The sequence below is a fragment of the Erinaceus europaeus genome, chromosome X, assembly GCF_950295315.1.
Source record: "Erinaceus europaeus chromosome X, mEriEur2.1, whole genome shotgun sequence".
NCBI classification, from domain to species: domain Eukaryota; kingdom Metazoa; phylum Chordata; class Mammalia; order Eulipotyphla; family Erinaceidae; genus Erinaceus; species Erinaceus europaeus.
In genome coordinates, this window is record NC_080185.1 from 70,496,197 (window position 1) to 70,519,147 (window position 22,951).

A 22,951-nucleotide genomic window follows, 5' to 3' on the forward strand; every position below is an offset into this window, starting at 1 on the left:
CTCTAGTTGATTATCTTCCACTCCTCTAAATAATAGTTTTATATAATGTCTGATGTTTAAATATTACATTTCAAATTAAAATTTAGAAATGTGAATAGTGTTTTTGAGGAGTAGTATTTATCCCCAGTTTCTACCACATGTCAACAAGTGCACGGTAAACCGTTAAGATCCTAATAAAATGCATGGAAAATATTTAGATATAATATAAAACACTGTGACAATTAAGCTAAATATGACACTTTGATATATACTTCTGTGGCTTTGAAGTTTTCACTAGGTTTGTATAGCTCTATTGAATTTGGTGAGTTGGTCAAATTGCTAGGCCAGTCTGTTATTGTAGGTGCTTTCTTCTGTCTTCTCATTATGATGGATTCTTCTTGAAGACCAGAGTCAGCAATCTGTCAGCAGTTATGGGCAGTGACCAAGAAGTGTTTGAGTGAGGCTTTTGGTCAAACCAAAAATTTTCAGGTTACCACAGTCTGGTGGTATTTCTCTGGAAGTTTATACCAATCTGTCTTTCTCTATGATTCTGGGTCGTAAAACCCAGTTGTTATGGGGACTGAGTTGTAAAATAGCTGCTTTCACCTGCCTTCATTGCCATATAGTTTATATCTTTTGTTTACCTTTGTTTTTTTCTCCCTCGTGTTGCAAAGCTGTGGACACAAAATTATAATAGAGGTGGGGTAGAAATGTGTGTTACTTTGGGCAATAGTGGAAGAGACAGAACAATAAAGGCACTAGGGGTAGGGCTACAGTGGGCCTAACTATGCTGGCTGGATGTTTGTAACGGAGGCAGTGCAGGTAGCTGGCAATGAGCAGCAGTGTCAGAGGAGCAGCAGCTACTAGAGCAAATTGGTGGTAGAACTGAGAGACCCCAATGTAGTGGATTGCTTCAGAGGAAGGAGTCTGGCCATGTGGTGTGCAGTAATTGGGGAATGGGTATTTATATTTACTGAAAGTCTCTCTGTCCTAGTCTCCTGAATTCTGTGCTTTATTTTCTTGTTAGTTTGTCTGAACTCCAAGATAACTGGGTTCTATGCAGATATTTTCATATATGTTGTACTGGTTGTAGTGACAGAAGTAGGACCTGCTAGCCTTCCACTGTCTTGGCCACTTGAGACAGTTCACTTATGGTAATGTATAGCTGTGTCGGTAGCTACTTTAAAATCTACCATTTTTCCAGTTTCCCAATTTATTGTAGAATTTAATCATTTATTTAATCATTCATGGTTAATCTTGAAGGTTTGATAAAAATACTTGAAGTAGAAAAATTAGCAACACTATCCCTTCCTTCCCTCCCTCCTTCCTTCCTTCCTCCTTCCTTCCTTCCTCCCTCCTTCCCCCTCTTGCTTTCTCCCTCCATTTTCTTCTTTCTTTCTTTCTCTTTCTCTTTCTTTCTTTCTTTCTTTCTTTCTTTCTTTCTTTCTTTCTTTCACTCTTTCTCTCTTTCCTCTACCAGAGTTATTGCAGGGCTTGGTACCAACACAATAGTATTCCTGGTGACTGTATTTTCCTTTTTATTTACTTTAAAGTTTTGATCAATACAGAGAGATATGGGATAGAAAGGTAGAGAGAAAGGGAAACATCTGCATTACTTGAGGGTGATTGGGAAGTATTTAACTTAGAGAGAGGGCTTCTAGCTGCACTTTGACTTTTCCTACCTGCCTGTTATAGTTAATCCTGCACAATTCTATTTCCTTCTGAGATCCAATGAGATTGGGTGTATTCAGAGTGGTATGACCTTAGACCTATTTGCTTGATAGGGCAGAACTTCAGGTTCTTGACCCCTGTACTGGCAACTGTTCACTTTTGAGTGAGTTTGCTCTCACCCAAAAAGTTATTTATTGAGAGAGGAATCTTGGCTAGACTGACTCTACTTGCTTATAATTCCCAGTTTTCAGATGGTTTCATTTTCTGCCAAGATTTGAATCCTTGTAGGCAATTCAGTACCTTGACTCCTGCTTTTTGGACATATGAGTCTGCCTTGTCTTCTCTGTCCCCCATCTGCATGCTGCTGAGAGCATCTACAATGACAGCAGCCAAAGGAATGCTGCTAACATACACCATATGCCCTGCTATTCTCCTCTTCAACCATTATTGTTGTGTTCATTCTTCATCAGAGAATGGTGTGACTTCCAGGTCAACCCAGCTGTACTGTTGTTGTTAAAGTTTCGGAGGCTCCAGCAGGCCGGGCTAGCTTCGCGGTGGTGAACAGAGACTCGGGGACACACGGCTGGGCTGGGAAGCTGTATATCTTTATTCACGAGCAGGCAAACATGTGCTCTCCTGTCTTTCTCCTCTGGCGGCAGAAAGAGACCCTTAAACTAACCACCACACAGAACTCTCCTGCATCCTTCTCCTCACGTGGAGGCGCCAAGAAATCTGGGACTCTGTAGGGGTTCCCTTGGGGCGGGGACAAGCAAGCCCTTGAAACTAGCAGGGGCCAAACCATTTTTTCTGGCAGGGGGGAGAGCTAGACCAAACCAATGTAAAGCATACAACATACTGTGATGAGGATTTTATGTAATTTCTTCTGCTTTATATAGTTGCTTTAAGAGAGCAGGATTGATAGGGAATCTTTTGTCACAGCTCTGTCTTTGTTATTAATCTGGAATAATATGTCTTTGCCAGATATAAGTCAATTTTGTCCCTGGAATAGGGTGTAAGTGGTCACAAATTATCAGAGAAATGCAAATAAAGACAACATAGATGTGAGGGCTTATTTCTGGGCTCTCATTTTTGTTCCTCTGGTCATTGTGTCTATTTTTGTTCTAACACCAGAAAGTTTTGATTATAATAGCCTTATGGGTTGATAACTGAGAGCATGATGCCTCCAGTTTTATTCTTTTTCTCAAGATTGCTTTGGTGATTTTAGTTTTTTTTTTTCTGGTTCCAGATATAATTTTGTAGCTGATGTTCTGTTGTTAAAATTCGGAGGCTACAACAATGTTCTATTCTTAACAAAAAGGGGCTGACTGTTGTCACACCTAATTCATTGCATATGGTACTAAGTGTAAGGAACTGTGCAAGGATCTGAGTTTGAACCCCTGGCCTCCCACCTGTAGGAGAGATACTTCATAAGCAGTGAAGCAGGTCTGCAGATGTATACCTTTCTCTCTCCCTCTTTATCTCCCCTTCCTCTCTGAATTTCTTTGTCGTATTCAATAAAACGGAAAAAATGGCTGTCAGGAGTGGTGGATTCATAGTGACAGGACCAAGCCACAATAATAACCCTGGAGGAAAAACAAATGGTGGGACCTTGATGGGGATTACATTATATTTCTATATGGCCCTGGGTAGAATGGTCATTTTGATATTAATTCTTCTAGTCCATGAATATGGGGTATCTTTTCACTTTTTTATCTTTTTCTATTTCCTTGAATAGTCACTCATAATTTTTCAGTATATGAGTTGTTTACTTTTTTTTTTTTTTGGCCAGGCTTATTCCTAGATATTTAATGGGTTTTGCTGCTATAACAAATGAGACTGAATTTAGGATTTCTTCTGACTGGTTGCATAGAGGAATGCTACCAATCTTGTATATTAATCTTGTAGCCTCAGGCCTTACTGTATTAGTATATTTTTTAAACATTTCTGTTTAGTCCTATAAGTATCACATTAAAACATTGTTGTTGCCCTTTATTCCCCTCACAGGACTGTTCTAGCAAATTTTAGATTATTGTTTAAAATAGCTAGACCTATTTTCCAAAACATTATTGGCAATAGGTACTAGGTACCTTTAAATCCTATGATTTTAGAAACACACACACACACACACACACACAGAGAGAGAGAGAGAGAGAGAGAGAATGAGAATGAAAGGAAAATGCCAGAGAACCACTTAGCTTTCACATATTGCTAAGGATTGAGCCTGGGCATCGTGTATCTTTTAATTCCAAGTCTTATTTTTTTATTTTATTATTTTTAAAAATTTATTAATGACTATAGTGTAAATAATTAACCCTACCAAGTCATATGTTCTAATGCTGAGTTTTTTAAAAAAATATTTATTTATTCCCTTTTGTTGCCCTTGTTGTTTCACTACTGTAGTTATTCTTGTTGTCATCATTGTTGGATAGGACAGAGAGAAATGGAGAGAGGAGGGGAAGACAGAGAAGGGAGAGACAGAGAGAGACACCTGTAGACTTGCTTCACTGCTTGTGACGCAACCTCCCTGCAGTTGGGGAGCTGGGGGCTCGAACCAGTATCTTTACTCTGGTCCTTGCACTTTGCGCCATGTGCCTTTAGCCCGCCGTGCTACCGCCCAGCTCCCTTAATGCTGAGTTTAAACCTCTAGCCTAACCCTGAGATGTTTCTGACAACTATGCCAATATAGTTAGTTTGAACTATGGGTAATAGAATTCAAGTTTATTTTCATTGTCAAAGAATTGCAAATATTGTCTTCATATTATATGTTAATGTTGAATATTAGAAATTAGAAAATTATACAGAAATTTGATGAACCCTATTGGTAACATAGGTGACAGATGAAATTGTTAAGTGACTCATTTGTGTTAAATTTACATAATTTCAGTGATTTGTTTACTTCTGATTTGAATTCGAGCTTGATGCCAAATTTATAGTATATATCCCCCCAACATTCCTGATAGTTACCTAACTTTGATTATATGTTGTATTTTTTACTACAATACTTTTATAAGATATAGAGCAAAACAAATAGTTTAACAACCAGGAACCTAAAGGTAAGAATATAGCAGATGAGATTTGGGGTCTCTATTTTAGAAAAAGCTAGTAAGTCTATTTAAGGTATATTCCAAGGGACCCGTGACTTTACTAATTTTTGCCTGAGCCTGACAACTAACGTGGGTGGGCTAAAGGTATTGTCTGGAGAGATGGTGTCAAGAGTTGGAAATAGGACTAGAAAGCTGGATCTGGGTAGGGAGTAGCTCCCAAATATGGGAAAAGTATATAAATATTGCTATCTGTAAACCTGGTCGATTTGATCTGGGGCCCATATTCAGCACAGGAGCCTGTGTAACCTCTGCATCCTTCTAGGTCTGAGCTTGCAATCTGTGGTCGTAGCTAGGAACATTCTAGGCTGCACTCATTTCAGGACCTGTCTTCCTCAAGTGGCAGAGTATTTTGGCCCATACTCTTCGGAGAGTGAGGCAGTCCCTACCACTACTGTTCCACATTGATGGCAAGGTCTTGTAGAGGCCCACAGGAGTGTCCACAATGCTGTTCCTGATGGAGATGATCAGCAATGGCGGAGAGAGGGATCTGTTAGAGGTCAAGGTTCATCATGTCTATGTGGGAATCTTAGGATTCCTTGACTAGGGCGCCAGATGATGGCGTGACCTGGTAATGACCAAAAGAGCCATCATTAAATCATGCTGGTCTCTTTCCCTTATCCAGTTTTTGTAGTCCTTGCTTTTTCTGACAGAATTAGATTTGGGGTGATTGAGGGAAATGAAATAGGAAGTAGGTGAGGAGGGCATTTAGGTCTAAGTTGAACTAAGTACTTTATGGTGTCTTTTTCAGGTTTTTCTATTTGGTTGCTGCACTTATTGAGTCACTGCAAACTGTAGTGCATTTTTACTTTAAGGTATTTATTTTCCCCTAATTTATGGATACATGTGCTTTATCTCATGGGCCTTGGTCTATATCTAGGTAGAAGGGTTTTCTATCATATGCTCAAGGTAATGAGTATCCCTGCTAGTGTAAAATAGTTTTAGTATAAGTTTACTTTTCTTTATGCTAAATAGGGATTGCACTATATGGTCTGTCATCTCTCATTGGGCCATCTTTGATTACTGTTTGTTTCTTGGTGATTTTTCCAGTAAAACCCAATTTAATGGATGTTAGAGTCCTTTCTGAAGTTCATTATCATCTGTGAACAGAGGAGAGATTGAAGTTTATAGTGTATTTTTTTCTGATAAGGTTATTACCTTAAGATAGTGTATCATCTATCTATCTGTCTATCTACCTATCTATCTGTCATCCATCTATAATCTAATCTCTCTGTTTTTTTCCCCATTTTCCACAGTACTACTCAGCTCTGAGCTATCATGGTACCATGTAGGAGATCGAACCATAGACTTCAGAACTTCAGGCATGAAAGCATTTTACATAATAACCATTATGTTCTCTTATATTTGCTTATTGTAAATAGTGCTTCTATGATTGAATGGGTACATAGGTATTTTTGAATTGGTACTTTGATTTCTTTCAATAAAAGACTAAGAATAATATTGCAGGATTGTAAGTTATTTCCAGTCTAATTTTTTTATTGATTTAATAATGATTGACAAGACCGTAGGATACAAGGGGTACAATTCCATATAATTTCCACTACCAGAGTTCCATTTTCCATCCCCTCCACTGGGAGCTTTCCTATTCTTTATCCCTCTGGGAGTATGGACCCACGATCATATGGGGTGCAGAAGGTAGCAGGACTGGCTTCTGTAGTTGATCTTCTGCTGGACATGGGTGTTGGCAGGTCGATCCATTCTCCCAGCCTGTTTCTATCTTTCCCTAGTTGGGGAGGGCTCTGGAGAGGTGGGGTTCCAGAACACATTGGTGAGGTTATCTTCCCAGGGAAGTCAGGTTGGCATCATGGTAGCATCTGCAACTTAGTGGCTGAAAGGCATTAAGATATAAAGCAGAACAGATTATTTAATAATAAAGAACCTGAAGATAAGAATATTCTGTCTTGGGAGTTGGGTGGTATTGCAGTGGGTTAAGTGCTTGTGATGTAAAGTGCAAGGACCAGTGTAAGGATCCTGGTTCGAGCCCCCAGCTCCCCACTTGCAGGAAAGTCACTTTACAGGCGGTGAAGCAGATCTGCAGGTGTCTGTCTTTCTCTCTCCCCCCTCTGTCTTCCCCATCTCTCTCCATTTCACTCTCTCCTATCCAACAATGATGACATCAGTAACAACAATAATAACTACAATAATAAAAAACAAGGGCAACAAAAGGGAAAATATAAAAAATTAAAAAATATCCTATCTTAATTTTTTTATTTATTTAAGAAAGGAGACATTAACAAAACCGTGGGATAGGAGGGTACAACTCCACACAGTTCCCACCACCCGGTCTCCATATCCCATCCCCTCCCCTGATAGCTTTCCCATTCTCTATCCCTCTAGGAGTATGGACCCAGGGTCATTGTGGGTTGCAGAAAGTGGAAGGTCTGGCTTCTGTAATTGCTTCCCCGCTGAACATGGGTGTTGACTGGTCGATCCATACTCCCAGTCTGCCTCTCTCTTACCCTAGTAGGGTGGGTCTCTGGAGAAGCGGAACTCCAGGACACATTGGTGGGGGCATCAGTCCAGGGAAGTCTGGTTGGCATCATGCTGGCATCTGGAACTTGGTGCCTGAAAAGAGAGTTAACATACAAAGCCAAACAAATTGTTCAACAATCATAGATCTAAAGGTTGGAATAGTGTAGATGAAGTGTTGGGGGGGTACTCTCTGTAGACTTTTGTGTACTTCTGCTTTCAGGTATATATTTTTCCCTGGTTTATGGACACATGTGAACATAGGCTCTATATCAGGGTACCCAGTCTATATCTAGGTTTGGGGACTTAATTGGGGAGTGGAACACCTGGAATGGAATTAGGGAATACTATGAAAGGAAAGGTCTCACCCATGTGATAAAGCTGAAGGGTTGTCATTCCACACCTCAAGTCTCTGGACACAAGTCTGCAGTGAAGCATGCTGGGGTGGCACTTGTTGCGTTGATTAGGTTGGGATCAGTGGATGCAATATTATTTGATATGAATTGAGAGAAGCATGCAGGAAAGTGGGCTCCACCCTAAGGTTCCAGGACTGGGGGAAATATAGGCTCTATAGTGGAAATGTGAGGTTCCTGCTGTCTTAGGGTTCAAGAAGACAATGGATAGTTATTGTTATTATCACATTGTTTGGTAAGTGGGTTAACTTTGAAAAGTCCCTTTGTTAGGGTTTGCTGTATAATGCCCAGCATCTTGTATATAGTGGTGCCACCGGTTCCTTCTGTTCTCCCTGGTCTAGGCTTTTGAGAGAGTCAACATATCAAAGATTCAGCCTTTGTATTAAGAAGACCCAGTCTGTGTTTTAAAAAGTTCTAGACATATGATCAATTTTCCCCTCTCATATTAATTGAATAGTGGTTTATATGACTACACTTTAATAGGAGTGTACATAAACACCATTCCCACCACCAAAAGACTGTGTCCCATCCCACCCCCCCTCACCCTCCCACCCCCCACCCCCACCGCCCAGGAATCTGAATGTCCATCCTCCCCCTCACCACAGGGTTTTTACTTTGTTTCCCTACTCTCAATTTAATCAGATCCTGTTTTAGTTTCCCTTTCTGTTCTTCTTTCTCAACTTCTGTTGCTAAGTGGGATCATCCCATACTCACCTTTGTCTTTTTGACTTAGTTCACTTAACATAATTCCTTCTAGCTCCATCCAAGATGGGTCAGATAAGGTGGGTTCATTGTTCTTAATAGCTGCATAGTATTCCATTGTGTATATATACCACAGCTTTTTCAGCCACTCATCTGTTGTTGGGCATCCTATCTTATTTTTATAAGGACCTTTAACACTATTTTCCATAGGTTCTACAACAATTTACTGCTAGGGTGTATGCAGCACAGTTCTTGTTTCTCCACATCTTTGCTAGCACTTGCTTCCATCATGTTTGATGTAGGCCATTCTCACTAGTGTGAAGTGGTACTTTATTGTGGTTTTAATTTGCATTTTCTAATAAGTGATGCTAACATTTTTATGTTTATTTAGGCAGTTTATAATGCTCTTTGGAGAACTGTCTGTTTATCACTCTTCCCTACATTTTATTAGGTTGTTTATTTCTTTGTTGTTGAGTTTTATGATTTCTCTATACATTTTGTATACCAAATCCTTGTGAGAAGTATGATGCGCAAAAATCTTATCCCAATTGCTAGTTTCATTTTTATTCTTGTAGTATTTTATTCTCTATTAAAATTTTCTTGTAAAATTCTTTTGATTTGTAGTTCTATTTCTTTATTCTTTAGTTTCTCTTGGAACTGGAGGTGAATCCCCAAATACATCTCTAATGTCAAGGTCTTAAAATGTAACGCCCATGTTTTCTTTTATGTATTTTATGAAATTGTGTTTGTATATCCAAGTCTTTAATCTATTTTTTTCTTACTGAGTTACTATATATGTGGCAGTCACAAGTTGTAAGTCATTTCTTACTTTGCTCATAAGCATGGGGGTGGGAGAGCTTTAATTTTGCTAACGTGGGTACAAAATCATTCAGGAATATAGTTAAAGAAGAAAATTTCTACAACATTTTAAAATTTAATTATGTATTACATAAAATGACAGCATTATTTTTTTCTTTGCCCACACTTTCCCCACTTTATTGGAGGGCTAGTGGTTTACAATATAGTTACTCACACATAGGTACAATCTCTCATTTCCCTTGATAGTTGTCTCTAAAATACTCTCTCCCCCAACCTAGGTCATAGTGTCTTTAATCTGTTTTGACTTAACTTGTGTGTCTGTGTGTCAAATGTGGTCTGTTTGTTTCTTTGTCTGTTTGTTAATTTATATTTTATCATAACCAGGATATCACTTCTCTGAGTCAACTTTTTCAGGAGAGTAAGAGAGACAGACAGACAGACACAAACTGACTAGTGGGCAAACTGACACTTCCCCCAGTGTATTGAGAGACAGGATGGAACCTGTGTCACATGCATGGCAGATGCAGGTATACTCGCTATGTAGTCTATTTTGCAGCTCTTAGTTTCTTTGTTTTTTTATGTTGCTGTGTTTTCCAGCATCATTTATTGAAAAGGAATTTTTCCCTCATTGTATTTTGTCCCTTTGTTGTCTATTAGATACCCATATTCCTAGGTTCTTTAGTGTATTCCATTATTCTGTGTACCTCTATTTTATTTTAATTTTATTTATAATATTTATGGGATAGAAACGGAGAAATTAAGAGGAAAGGGAAGAGAGAGATGGAGATTGAGAGCCACCTGGAACAGTGCTTCACTACTTCTCAAGCTTCCACTTTGTAGGTGGGGACTGGGAGCTTGAAATCTGGCCCCATCACATTGTAACATGTGTGTTCCCTTGACTATGCCTCAACCTATCCCTGTGTGCCTGTTTTTGATTTAATACCATATGTTTTTTTTTTAAAAATTAAATTTATTTTATTTTTTTAAATCTTTATTTATTTGTTGGGTAGAGACAGTCAGAAATTGAGAGGGAAGGGGGTTATAGAGAGGGAGAGAGACACCTGCAGCACTGCTTCACCACTTGTGAAGCTTTCCCCCTGCAGGTGGGGACCAGGGGCTCAAACCTGGGTCCTTGTGCACTGTAACATGTGTGTTCAACCAGGTGCGCCACCACTGGCCCCATACTATACTGCTTTAATTAGCGTTGCTCTGTTAGTATAGTTTGAAGTCAGGAAAATTATAATTACTTTTAATTCTTTTATCTCAGAATGACTTTGGATATGAATAATGGCATTGAATCTGTAATGTGGGGTGGCAGCACCAATAGAGATTTGGTTGAAGGCAACAGAGGTGGTATGGCGGTAAGGAATCATAGAGAAGGAATATCAAGAAGTATGGACATATCTTAGAGGTACCAGGACTAGGAGAAATGAGGGTTATTTATTTATTTATTTGTTGATTTATTTATTTATTTTTGCCTCCAGGGTTATTGCTGGGGCTTGGTGCCTGCACCATGAATCCACTGCTCCTGCAGGCTATTTTACCCCTTTTGTTGACCTTGTTGTTTTATCATTGTGGTTATTGTTGTTATTGATGTCACTGTTGTTGGATAGGATAGAGAGAAATGGAGAGAGGAGGGGAGACAGAGAGATGGAGAGAAAGATAGACACCTGCAGACCTGCTTTACAACTTGTGAAGTGACCCCTTGCAAGCAGGGAACCAGGGGTTCAAACTGGGATCCTTAAGCTGATCCTTATGCTTCACACCATGTGCGCTTATCCTGCTGCACTACTGCCCGACCCCTGAAGGTCTTAAAGAGAATGCAAAGGGTTTCTTATAGCCTTAGAAAGATTTAAAATATCAATAATTAATTATTATAACCAGGTTAGTTGGGGGGTTTGTTTTCTATGATAATCCAATGGTTAGTATCAGTTAATATACTTGACTTCAATATGCGTTGAACCCTTTTAGTGCTATCTGAACCTCTATGTATTTTACATACTTACAAGGCCAAAAGGTCCTTTTTAAAAAGTATTTTTATTTATTTATTTTTGAGAGAGATGCAGAGAGAAAGACACAGAAACACCAGAGCACTGCTCAGCTCTGGCTTATGGTGGTGTGGGGGATTAAACCTGGGACTTCAGAGCCTCAGGCATGAGAATCTCTTTGCATAACCATTATGCTATCTACCCCTGCCCAAGGCCAAAAGGTCTTGATCTGTCTGGCTTAAAGCTGTAGGTGATTTACAGAACTATATTTTCTGATACATTTTTAGAGTTCCATGTACAATTGAATCCCATTATCAGAGTTTGATCATCTTGCAAATGTAAGATATTAAATATTTAAGCAAAAAGTTAACAATTTGTGCTTAGGGTTGTGGTCTAGGCAGTTAGGGAACTCAAGATATTAAATGTATCCCCTCCACATGTCCTATTACTAGTGATAGGACTAAAATTTCACATCTTTCCCACCATTAAGTTCCTGCTGTCTTTTGGAATGTTCTCTGTTCTCCTGTATCCTTTGTCATTTATTTTATTTATTTCTTCACATCTGTGGCAAGACCTTGGTACATTTCCAGGATTTCCTCAGGAATTTTATCTTCCTCTGATTTACTTATACTTTATTCTGGTATTTTATCCTGTTTAACTGGTGAGGAGAGAAGGTTTGTTTCTGTCTCCCCACGGGTTAGAGCAGATTATAAAGAGTTTTTAATAGTTGATGAGCTACCACTGCAAATGTAGGTGACATTAGGGTTTAAATGTTGGTTGTGGTTGAAATTTCTGGAGGCAGGCCTTTGTGGACCGGGAGTGGCTGCCTGAACCATAATAAAAGTCAGGAAGGGACACTGGTTTCCTGTAGTTGTAGTAACACTTAAGATTCCAATGTTGCTGTTTAGGTATGGAGTACGGTGACCTCTGGGCTATTGGTTTTAGAACCCTTGGAGTCAGCCACTTAATGGTGAATCTCAGGAGTGAGTGGTGCTACTGCTCTGGAGAGTGGTACCTCTGACTGCAAAGGGTGAGAGATAGATTGGAGGTAGCTGCTACAAAGCCTGGTAGTTCTCTTGTATTAAAATTGTAGAGAGAAACGGACAAATAGAAGTACAAAAACAAACAACAAAATATATATACACAAAAAACATCTACAACAGTAAATGGAGCACATACATAGAAAGAATGAACATACTAACAGAACATGTGTGCATTCTCAGAGATACAGCCTCTGAAGACTTGAATCCCTGTCTTCAATGGCTGGGGGTGAGGAAGATGTAAAAAAAATGCACAGGTCGCCTTTGTTCTGTTTCAGGGTTCTTAGTTGATCTAATTAATTTTCACATATGTTGCAGATTTCTTTGTAATTTATTTTCATTCCCCTTTGTGAATCTCGGTTTCTCTGTAATCTTCTTTCTGGTCAAGATGATCAGAATCTGAAAAGACTTCTTGAGCAGGCATTCCCTAAGTTTGCCTTGCTGAAGCCATCTTTGTATTTTTTCTGTGCTTTGGTTGCTTGTAACCATACATTTTAAGGATGGTTTCTTTTTTTATGTTTTGTTCATTTATTCCTTTATTATTATTTTTTTATTTTTAATTTTTTTATTTATAAAAAGGAAACATTGACTAAACTATAGGATAAGAGGGGTACAACTCTACATAATTCCCACCACCAGAACTCTGTATCCCATCCCCTCCCCTGATAGCTTTCTTATTCTTTTTTTATTAAATTTATTTTTATTTAAGAAAGGAGACATTAACAAAACCGTAGGATAGGAGGGGTACAACTCCACACAGTTCCCACCACCCGGTCTCCATATCCCATCCCCTCTCCTGATAGCTTTCCCATTCTCTATCCCTCTGGGAGCATGGGCCCAGGGTCATTGTGGGTTGCAGAAGGTGGTCTGGCTTATGTAATTGCTTCCCCGCTGAACATGGATGTTGACTGGTCGGTCCATACTCCCAGTCTGCCTCTCTCTTTCTCTAGTAGGGTGGGTCTCTGGGGAAGCAGAGCTCCAGGACACATTGGTGGGGTCTTCAGTCCAGGGAAGCCTGGCCGGCATCATGTTGGCATCTGGAACTTGGTGGCTGAAAAGAGAGTTAACATACAAAGCCAAACAAATTGTTGAGCAATCATGGACCCAAAGGTTGGAAGAGTGGAGAGGAAGTGTTAGGGGGGTACTCACTGCAAACTCTAGTGTACTTCTGCTTTCAGGTATATATTTTGCAGTAGTTTATGGATACGTGTGAACATATGCTCTCTCTCACAGAACCTGGTCTATATCTAGGTTTTGGGACTTTGTTAGAAAGTGATCCGCCTAATATATAGGCTGTGTATTTGATATGCAGACTCTCTCAAAAGCCTAGACCAAGTAGATCAGAAGCAACCAGTGGCACAGCGATATACTGGGTACTATGCAGTACTATACTATAAACCCTAACAAAAGGACTTTTCAAAGTTAACCCAATTACCAAATAATGTGATGATAACATTAAATATCGATTGTCTTTTTGAACCCTAAGACAGCAGGAACCTCACATATCCACTACAGAGCCTATATTTCCCCCAGTCCTGGAACCTTAGGATAGGGCCCACTTTCCCACATGCCTCTACCAATCCATATCAAATAATATTGCATCTGCCGATCGCAACAATGATTGCCACCTCAACATGCTTCAGCTCAGACTGTGTCCAGAGACTTCAGGTGTGGAATGACAACCCTTCAGCTTCATTACTCGGGTGAGACCTTTCCTTTCATAGCTTTCTTATTCTTTAACCCTCTGGGAGTATGGACCCAATGCCATTGTGGGATGCAGAAGGTGGAAGGTCTGGCTTCTGTAATTGCTTTCCTGCTGAACATGGGCGTTGACAGGTTGATCCATACTCCCAGCCTGTCTCTCTCTTTCTCTAGTGGGGAAGGGCTCTGGGGAAGCAGAGGAGCTCTAGGACACATTGGTGGGGTTGTCTGTCCAGGGAAGTCTGGTCGGCATCATGCTAGCATCTAGAACCTGGTGGCTGAAAAGAGAGTCAACATTCAAAGCTAAACAAATTGTTGACCAGTCATGGACCTAAAGGTTGGAATAGTGCAAATAAAGAGTCGGGGGTAGGGAATCCTCCATTTTGTAGATAGCTAGTAGGCATATTTTAGTTATATTCCATAGGGCCTGTGGCTATACTAGCTTCCCCCCCCTTTTTCCCCCTGAGCCTGAAATCTGATATGCAGGTGGATCCAAGTTATTGTCTGGGGAGATGTTGTCATGGCTGGAAAAAGGACCAGAAAGCTGGATCAGGGAAGAGAGTAGTTTCCTAATATGGGAAAGGGGTATAAATATTGTTGACTGTAAACACTATCAATTTGACATGATCTGAGGCCCATATTCACCTTAGGAGCCTATGTGGCCTCTGTATCCCTGTAGCTCTGAGCTCAAATACACAATAGTCTGTAGTGAGTCAGTATAAAGTTCATAAAGAAATAGTGTCTACTTAGACTTAGTTACCTTCCTCACCTACTTCCTATTACTCACCTACTTCCTATTACTCACCTACTTCCTATTACTTCCTCTCACTCCAAAGCAAACCACATCAAAGCAAGGACTGCAAAAGTTGAATAAGGGCAAGAGACTGGCATACTTTAATGATGACTCTTTAGTCACTATCTGGCCACCCCATCAGCTGGGGCCCTAATTGGGGAGTCCTGAGATTCCCAAATAGACGTGATGGTCCTAGACCTCAAATAAGTCCTTCTTTTCGTTGTTACCAGTAATTTCTATCAGGAACAACACAATAGACCCCTTTGGGGGTCCCTATAGGACCTTGCCCTCAACTTGGATAACAATGGTAGAGAATGTTCCATCCTCTGAAGGGAGGCTGTACAATATACTCTATGCTACATCTGAAGAAGACGGATCCTGATATTGGGGCAGCTTAGAATGTTCCTACTCATTACCACAGAATTTAAGTATGATTTCTATTGTTCAGCTAGCTGGTGGCATTGTGGCTTTCTGTATGTTGTAGTTGTGAGGTAGGCAGGTAACACTGCAGTATATCTGAGGGCAGACTTAATGCCTGTGATGACAAAACTTGAGTCTTGTTGCCATGTTTTATTTATGGGTGGGAGTATATAATGTAATGGTTATGCAAACAGACTCTCATGCCTGAGGCTCCAAGTTCTCAGGTTCAATTCCCTGCACCACCATAAAAGCCAGAGCTAAGCAGTATAGCAGTATTCTTGTATAAAAAAAAAGAAAAATTATTTATAGAGTCAGAGAGAAATTGAGAGGGGGGAGATAGGGAGAAAGACAGAGAGGCAGCTGGTGCCTTCCTTCACTAGCTTTCTCCCTGCGGGTGGGGACCAGGGGCTTGAACCTGGGTCCTTGCACACTGTAGTATGTGTGCTTAACCAGTTGTGCCACTGCCTGGCCCCTCTTGTTACCAGGTTCTGTTGTCTGACCTCTGGAAGTCAGCTGCAGAACCCTGGACAGACCACATGGCTTTAGTTTTTGACCAGGTTTCCTGTGATAAATTCCCTGCCTTCATGTGCTTAACAGTATGTTGGCCAACTACCAAGATGGTACTGGCTGCTGGTACAAGCTGTTTCTTTTGTCTTGAGCATTTCTTCCTCACCCCTTTTCACAAGCACCTACACCCCCCTGTAGCTAAATGAGTTTCTTTAGAAGTCCTAGTTATAGTTTGGTGATGCTCCTGGTGATTTTTCCTTGGTTTATCTAGTTGATCTGGGGAGTGTTCTTTTTGCAGCTGCTACTCCATGACCATGTCTCCAGAAATTTTACTTGGTTCCTCCTTTTCCTTTTGTGGATGGTTTTGCATGCTGATTCTTTCAGTGTCTTCTTTTTTTTTTTTTTTTTTTTAATATAGTGTCGTCTCCATACTTTTGCTTTGTGATTAACTTGAGAGTTTTGTCATATTTACTGTATCAAGTGCGTGCGTGTGTTTCAACTCATCATCATTTGATTGTAATGCTTCTGTTCAGTTCTTCCTCCCCCTTTGGTTTATTCCTCTCATTAATGTTTATTGTTTCTGGTTCTTTATTACTGTTGATAGTTTTGCTGCAGGTTTTATTTTGCTGTTTCTCCTTTTCTCATAGACTTCTTTTAGACAGCTGTTGTAGAGTAGCTTTGGCCATGGTAAACTGTACTAGCTTCTGCTTGACTGAGACAGCCTTAATTTTTTTCATCATAATGTCACCAAAATATAGTTTCATATTTGATCTTAAAGAAAAGATAATCAGGTTCTAATTTTCCTTTTATAATTATTAAAATGCTTTCATTAGAAAGCAGCATACTTAAAAAAAACTATTATAGGTGAAAAATTTACACTATAGAAAATATATGCTAGTAACACTCATGACAATTTAAAACTAATGACTATAGGCTTGGCTTACATCTGTTAAAAGGCAGGGGAAGCACATACTTAGTTTTTTTTTAGTGCCATGAGTATCAGAAAAGCTTAAATTTACACTGGAAATATAGTTGAAAATGGTAAGATGTGTGTTTCCATCTCTTTTTATAAGTCTCTTGAATCAGTTAGAAAATAAAGACAAATTTTTCAGTGCCTCATGGATAATAACTGACAGAAAATTTTCAGATGACTACTTTCTGCTCACCAGATTAAAGAGAAAAAATATTGCTGCTTTATTATCTGGAAACCAGGAATAAGCCCAGTAGGAATCTATTCATATGTGCATACATGAGTATATTTGTTGTTATTCAAATAAAAGTGTTGAACAGATATAAAATATTTATGTAACATATACCACCAAATAGTGTCAATTAAGGGACATTTTGTAGTATATCGGTTTGAGCTTCAGGAAAAAAAAATTACCACTATTTATAGTTCACTTAATAAATGCTATATAATAACACATTACTACATTAATTCTTGTGCTTTATAATTACTAAAAATATGACAATAGCATAAGTGGTGCACAATCTCTAGTGTGATAAGGTAGATTTTAGACAAACATGTATGAAAAGACAATACTCTCAGCATCCTGGATTAGATCACTTCAGATGAAACTAATATTTTATTTTTTGAAAGGTTAACCTTGAAAATCATTTATAAAGGTCTATATAGCGAACTATCAGGCTAGCTAACTTTCTTTTTCCTCCACCTAACTCTCCATTATCTATATGCTAATGAATTATTTTTTTAAAAAACTAGTAGATAAAAGTTCTATATTTCGAAGAAATATTTAACCCCTTGTATATGTTTTTCTCACTCCATTTAGGGAGTATTTTGCCTACTGATTCCCTCATGAGCATATTAATTCATTTTACCACAAATATTTACCAAGGCTCTATGATGCATCATCCAGGTGTTATACTGCATGGTAGGAATTCTTACATTAAACTACAGAATATTTTTTATTGTTCATGTTTTCTGTTCTGTATTATCCTTTATTTACCAATATAGAAGGTCAAAAGGGATAGTCTATAATCTTGATTATAATAGCTGTAGTGTTTCCATAGGTACATAGAAGTTAACTTAACATTTAGTGTTTTTTTTTTTAAGTGGTAAAGGGTAATTTTGGGCCTTTGGAAAAGTCATGACATATGTTTCTATGGTTTTCTATGCAAAAAATGCACCATGACATTTATGAAAACACAGTATTGATGAAACCCACTAAACCTGTGTGGCTAACCACATACAGTTGTTTACATTTAAGCTAACTTAACTTATATTAATGAATTTTTAATTCATCAGTCATATTTATAGTGTTGAATAGCCACAAGTGACTGGAAGTTTCCATATCAGATGATGCAGGTATATAACATGTATGTCATAATAGAAAGTTCTATTGGACAGCACTAGTGTAAACCTGGCAAGACTATTTGTATATATGTGGGCATTTTCCACCAACCCTCTTGTTTATTAAGCACTATTATTCATTGTTTATTTTAGCTAAGTTACTTTTATTTACTTTTTTATTTCTTTTGCTTAATTTGTGATTAATAGTTGGTTACAACATTGTAAGATTACAGTACATACTTCCACACCACACCCACCACTGGGGTTTTGTATCCCTACCCTTTCACCTCCTAAAGATAACTACTATGGTTCTTATAAGTTTTAGAAACAGTTTACTAGCTTTTTTTTTTCCCCCCAAGTTCATGTGTATGAGTTCTCTAGATTACCTATATGAGTGAAACTATCTGGTAGTTGTCTTTCATCTCTTTACTTATTTTGCTAAGCATAATCACCTTTAGTTCCATCCATTTTATCCCAAAGGACACACTGTTGTCTTTTTATTTATTTATTTATTTATTTATTTATTTATTTATTATTCCATGGAAAATATACCCCATAACTTCTTTAGCCAGTCATCTGTTTATAGGGATTAGGCTGCTTCTACTCTTTGGTTATTTTGTATAATGCAGCTGTGAACATAGGGGTGGATATGTCCCTTTGAATTAGTGTTTCAGTGTCCTTAGGATAAATGCCTGAGAGTGGTATTGCTGAGTCATTTTTTATTTGTTAAGGACCCACCACAGTCTTCCAAATAGGCTGAACCAGTTTCCATTCCCACCAGCAGTGTAGCAGAGTCCCTTTTTCTCCACAACCTCTTCAATACCTGCCATTTCCTGGTTTGTTGATGTAAGCCATTCTTGAAGGTGTGAGATGGTAACTCAGTGTAATTTTTAAATGAATATTGATTTACAAAAGTACAAGGTAACAGATACAACTCCACACTGTTCCTACCATCAGAGTTCTGGACCCCCAATCCTTCCATTGTAAGCTACAACAGTTCTCCTAAGTTTGCAGATATGGGTTAATTATTATTTCTATAACTATCTGTCTATATTTGTATATATTTCCCCCCCTTTTAAGGTCCCATTTTATCTTTTTATTTTATTTTATTTATTTTTTGCCTCCAGGGTTATCTCTGGGACTCAGTGCAGGCACTACAAATTCACTGCTCCTGGCAGCTATTTTTCATTTTTATTGGATAGGACAGAGAGAAATAGGAATAGAGAGGGAAAGAGACAAAGAGACACCTGCAGACCTGCCTCACCACTTGTGAATTGACCCCCCCTGCAGGTGGGGAGTCAGGGACTCAAACCAGGATCCTTGTGAGGGTCCTACTGCTTTGTGCTATGTGTGTTTAGTCTGGTATGCCACTGCCCAGCCCCTTCTTTTTCTTTCCAAGTCACACCTTCATCTGGGTTGTTTGGTTATCCTTATGTAGTTTGCTTTTTATGTGTAGAAGCTCTTAAGTTTCATGCAATCCCACTTATTTACTCTTGTTTTCATTTCCCATGCCCATAGATTTGAGCCTCCAAACACATCTTTGACGTGAAGATCCTGCAAAGTTTTCTTCTATAAATTTTTGAGTTTATGGTCTAATATACAGATCTATTTTGATTTGAATTTAGTGTATGGCGCTTGGTGATCTTGTTTCACTTTTCTTTTTTTATATTTATTTTATTTATTTATTCCCTTTTGTTGCCCTTGTTGTTTTATTGTTGTAGTTATTATTATTGTTGTTGTTGGATAGGACAGAGAGAAATGGAGAGAGGGAGGGGAAGACAGAGAGGAGGAGAGAAAGATAGACACCTGCAGACCTGCTTCACCGCCTGTGAAGTGACTCCGGGGAGCCGGGGTTCGAACCGGGATCCTTATGCCGGTCCTTGTGCTTTGCCCCGCCTGCGCTTAACCCGCTGCACTATAGCCCGACTCCCCTTGTTTCACTTTTCTACATGTGACTGTCCAATAGTCTCAACAGTATTGATTGAAGTTACCTTCTTTTCCTCATTGAATAGCTTTGGCCCACTTGTCATATATTGGGTGATAGTATATATGTGGGTTTACTTCTGGGCTCTCAGCTCTGTTCTGTTGACTTGAGTCCATTTTTATTCCAGTATCATGCTGTTTTAATTACTATTCCTTTGTAATATAAACTGAATTTGGGGAGTGTGATACATCCATATTTTTCCTTTTTTCTCAGAATTTTTTTTAGTATCTTTATTGGGGATTAATGTTTTATAGTTGACAGTAAAATACAAAAGTTTGTACTCAGTTTTCCAGATAACAACTCAACCCCCACTAGGTCTTCCTCAGTTAGCATGTTACAGTACCTGAGTCCTCCCCCCAACACCAGTCTTTTACTTTGATGCAATACACCAACTCCAGTCCAAGTTCTGCTTTCTTTTCCCTTCTGTTCTTGTTTTTCAACTTACGTCTTTGAGTGAGGTCATCCCATATTTATCTCTCTCTTCCTTACTTATCTCACTTAACATGATTCCTTCAAGCTCCATCCAAGGTGAGGTGAAGGTGAATTCACCATTTTAATAGCTGAGTAGTATTCCGTTGTGTTTATATGCCACAACTTTCTCAGCCACTCATTTGTTTTTAGACACCTGGGTTGCTTCCAGGTTTTGGCTATTACAGATTGCACTGCTATGAACATAGGTATACATAAATTTTTTTGGATGGGTGTGATTGGTTCCTTAGGATATATCCCCAGGAGAGGAAGTGCAGGGTCATAGGGAAGGTCCACTTCTAGCCTTCTCAGAAGTTCTTTGGCTATTTATGTTTTTTAAAATTATCTTTATTTATTGGATAGAGACAGCCAGAAATCAAGAGGGAAGAGGGTGATAGAGAGGAAGAGAGACAGAGAAACACCTGCAGCACTGCTTCACCACTTGTGAAGCTTTCCCCCTGCAGGCGGGGACCTGGGACTCAAACCTGGGTCATTGCACATTGTGACACTTAAACTCAACCAGGTGCACCACTACGCAACCCAGCTATTTATGGTTTTTTGTTTGTTTGCTTGTGTGTGTGTGGTTTTATGCAAATCTTTGGACAAGTTGTTCAATTTATTTCCCTGGTCAGGTGTCAATGTCTGTGTATCCCACACAGTATTAGTTCTTAATCAGTCTTTTGCCATAAACCCTGTTGATCCTGTGAGCAGTTCAATAATTTGATGCCTGAAGTTCACAGTTTGAGTACTCAAAAGTTCCCAGCCTTTCTTCCTCCGACGATGTGCTTTGATTTGTATTCTTTAGAGTTTTTCCCCCTCGTTCCTTAGCATACTTTCCTGTTCCCACTTGTGGATAAGTAATGTAAGAAGTCACAGTTTTAAATTGGTGAGTTTTTAGGTAGAATTTTAAAACAATTATTGTTGCTTTAACTCAACCCCCTCCCACCCACCCCCGCCTTCCCAGAGTGACATGCTTCAGCTTCTAACTACTTACTATGCCACTGGAGGTTGGGTGGGATTTATTTTTCTTTCTTTTTTAAACATTTTGTTTATTTATTATTTTTGGGTAGAGCCAGAGAGAAACTGAGACAAGAACGGGGGGATATAGAGGGAAAGAGAAAGAGAGACCCTCCTTCACCACTCATGAAGCTTCCCCTCTGCTGGTGGGGACAGGGGGCTTGAACTGGGCTGTTTGCACATTGTAATGTATGTACTTAAGCAGGTGCACCACCGCCCAGCCCCTGATTTACTTTTTTAAACTGGCTCTTGGAGCCTGAGCTGACCAGAGGTCTTTAGTTTAAGCCATATTTTACCCTTCAACACATTAGTGTGTCCTTGTAGGAAGTTCAATATCCTATTGTCCCTGAGTTCATAAGTTAAGCTCACCCATCTACTTTTCTGCCACTGGCCTGTGCTCTATTGGTTAACTCCCAATTTGACTCCAGCTGTCATTGAGTAAGGCTTTCTGAGTTCTGAAAAATCTTTCCCTCACCCCCTTTCCATCCACTAACTACATCTATCAGTATTCATCTGTGGCTTAGTGAGTTTCTGAAGAGATCCTGGTTACATTTTGTTGAATTTTAGGTGATTTTCCTTGCTTTATCTAGTTGATAAGGGAGAGTAGATTGCTCTTACTCCATTAGCCATGCATCCGGAAGACCTCTTTTACAATATTTCCTTAAGTATTTTTGCATCTGTCAGGTTGTTGGAAAAGTCATGACACAATGTTACACAGAAAAAAAAACCTTTTGTTACAACCTAATATATTTGTCAAAGATGCTTGCTTATTATTACTAGAATTATTATTGTTTGTTTCATGATTCCCTTCTCTCTTTTTTGAATGATTAATATTGGCTTAATGATTTGAGTACTGGGAAGATTTGCCCCTCTACTATTACTTATATCTACTCTTAGATATAAGAGCTTTTGAAGGATGAGTATTGAATTTTCTCTGATAGAGAAGTTATTCTCTTAATGATTTAATTAAGGATCAACTGTTTTTTTCTATTCCTCAGTGGTGCAAAGCTGCATATTGACTGTTCACCTTGTCCATGTCTATATATGATTTTGTAGTCTCTATGATCTTTAAAAAATTTATCGATTTTGTAGTCTCTATGATCTTTAAAAAATTTATCTTTATTTACTTATTGGACAGAGACAGCCAGAAATTGAGAGGGAAGGGGATGACAGAGAGGGAAAGAGACAGAGAGACACCTGCAGCCCTGCTTCACCCTGCAGGTGGGGACTGGGGCTCAAACCCAGGTCCTTGCTCATTGTAACAAGTGTGCCCAACCAGGTGTGCCACCACCTGGCCCCTCTTATAATCTTTTTATCTCCATGGAATTTTTTTCAAATATCTCTTTAATTTTATTTTACTTTATTGGATTTTATTGCTAGTAGGTCTTACTAAACAATTATCTTTTTTTCTGTATTGAGGGGAGTAATGGTTTATAGTCAACAGTAAAATGCAGTAATTGTACATGTGTAACATTTATCAGTTTTTCACATACCAATGTAATCCCCTCTAGGTCCTCTTCCACCACATTTCAGGTCCTGAACCCTCC

General features: G+C 39.0%; 1 protein-coding gene across 3 annotated transcripts in view; it reads left to right on the forward strand.

Annotated features, from left to right (window-relative positions):
- Positions 1–22,951, forward strand: part of BRWD3 (bromodomain and WD repeat domain containing 3) — a 236,478-nt gene that overhangs the window by 29,663 nt on the left and 183,864 nt on the right. Inside the window, exon 7 of one of the 3 annotated variants that reach the window (XM_060182524.1) lies at positions 6,008–6,212. The exons of the other annotated variants lie outside the window; for them this stretch is intronic. Within the exon in view, the coding sequence (XP_060038507.1) occupies positions 6,008–6,129 (122 nt within the window). The 3' untranslated portion in view covers positions 6,130–6,212. Of the gene's footprint in view, positions 1–6,007; positions 6,213–22,951 lie in introns of those variants that run through there. 3 annotated transcript variants of the gene reach the window in all.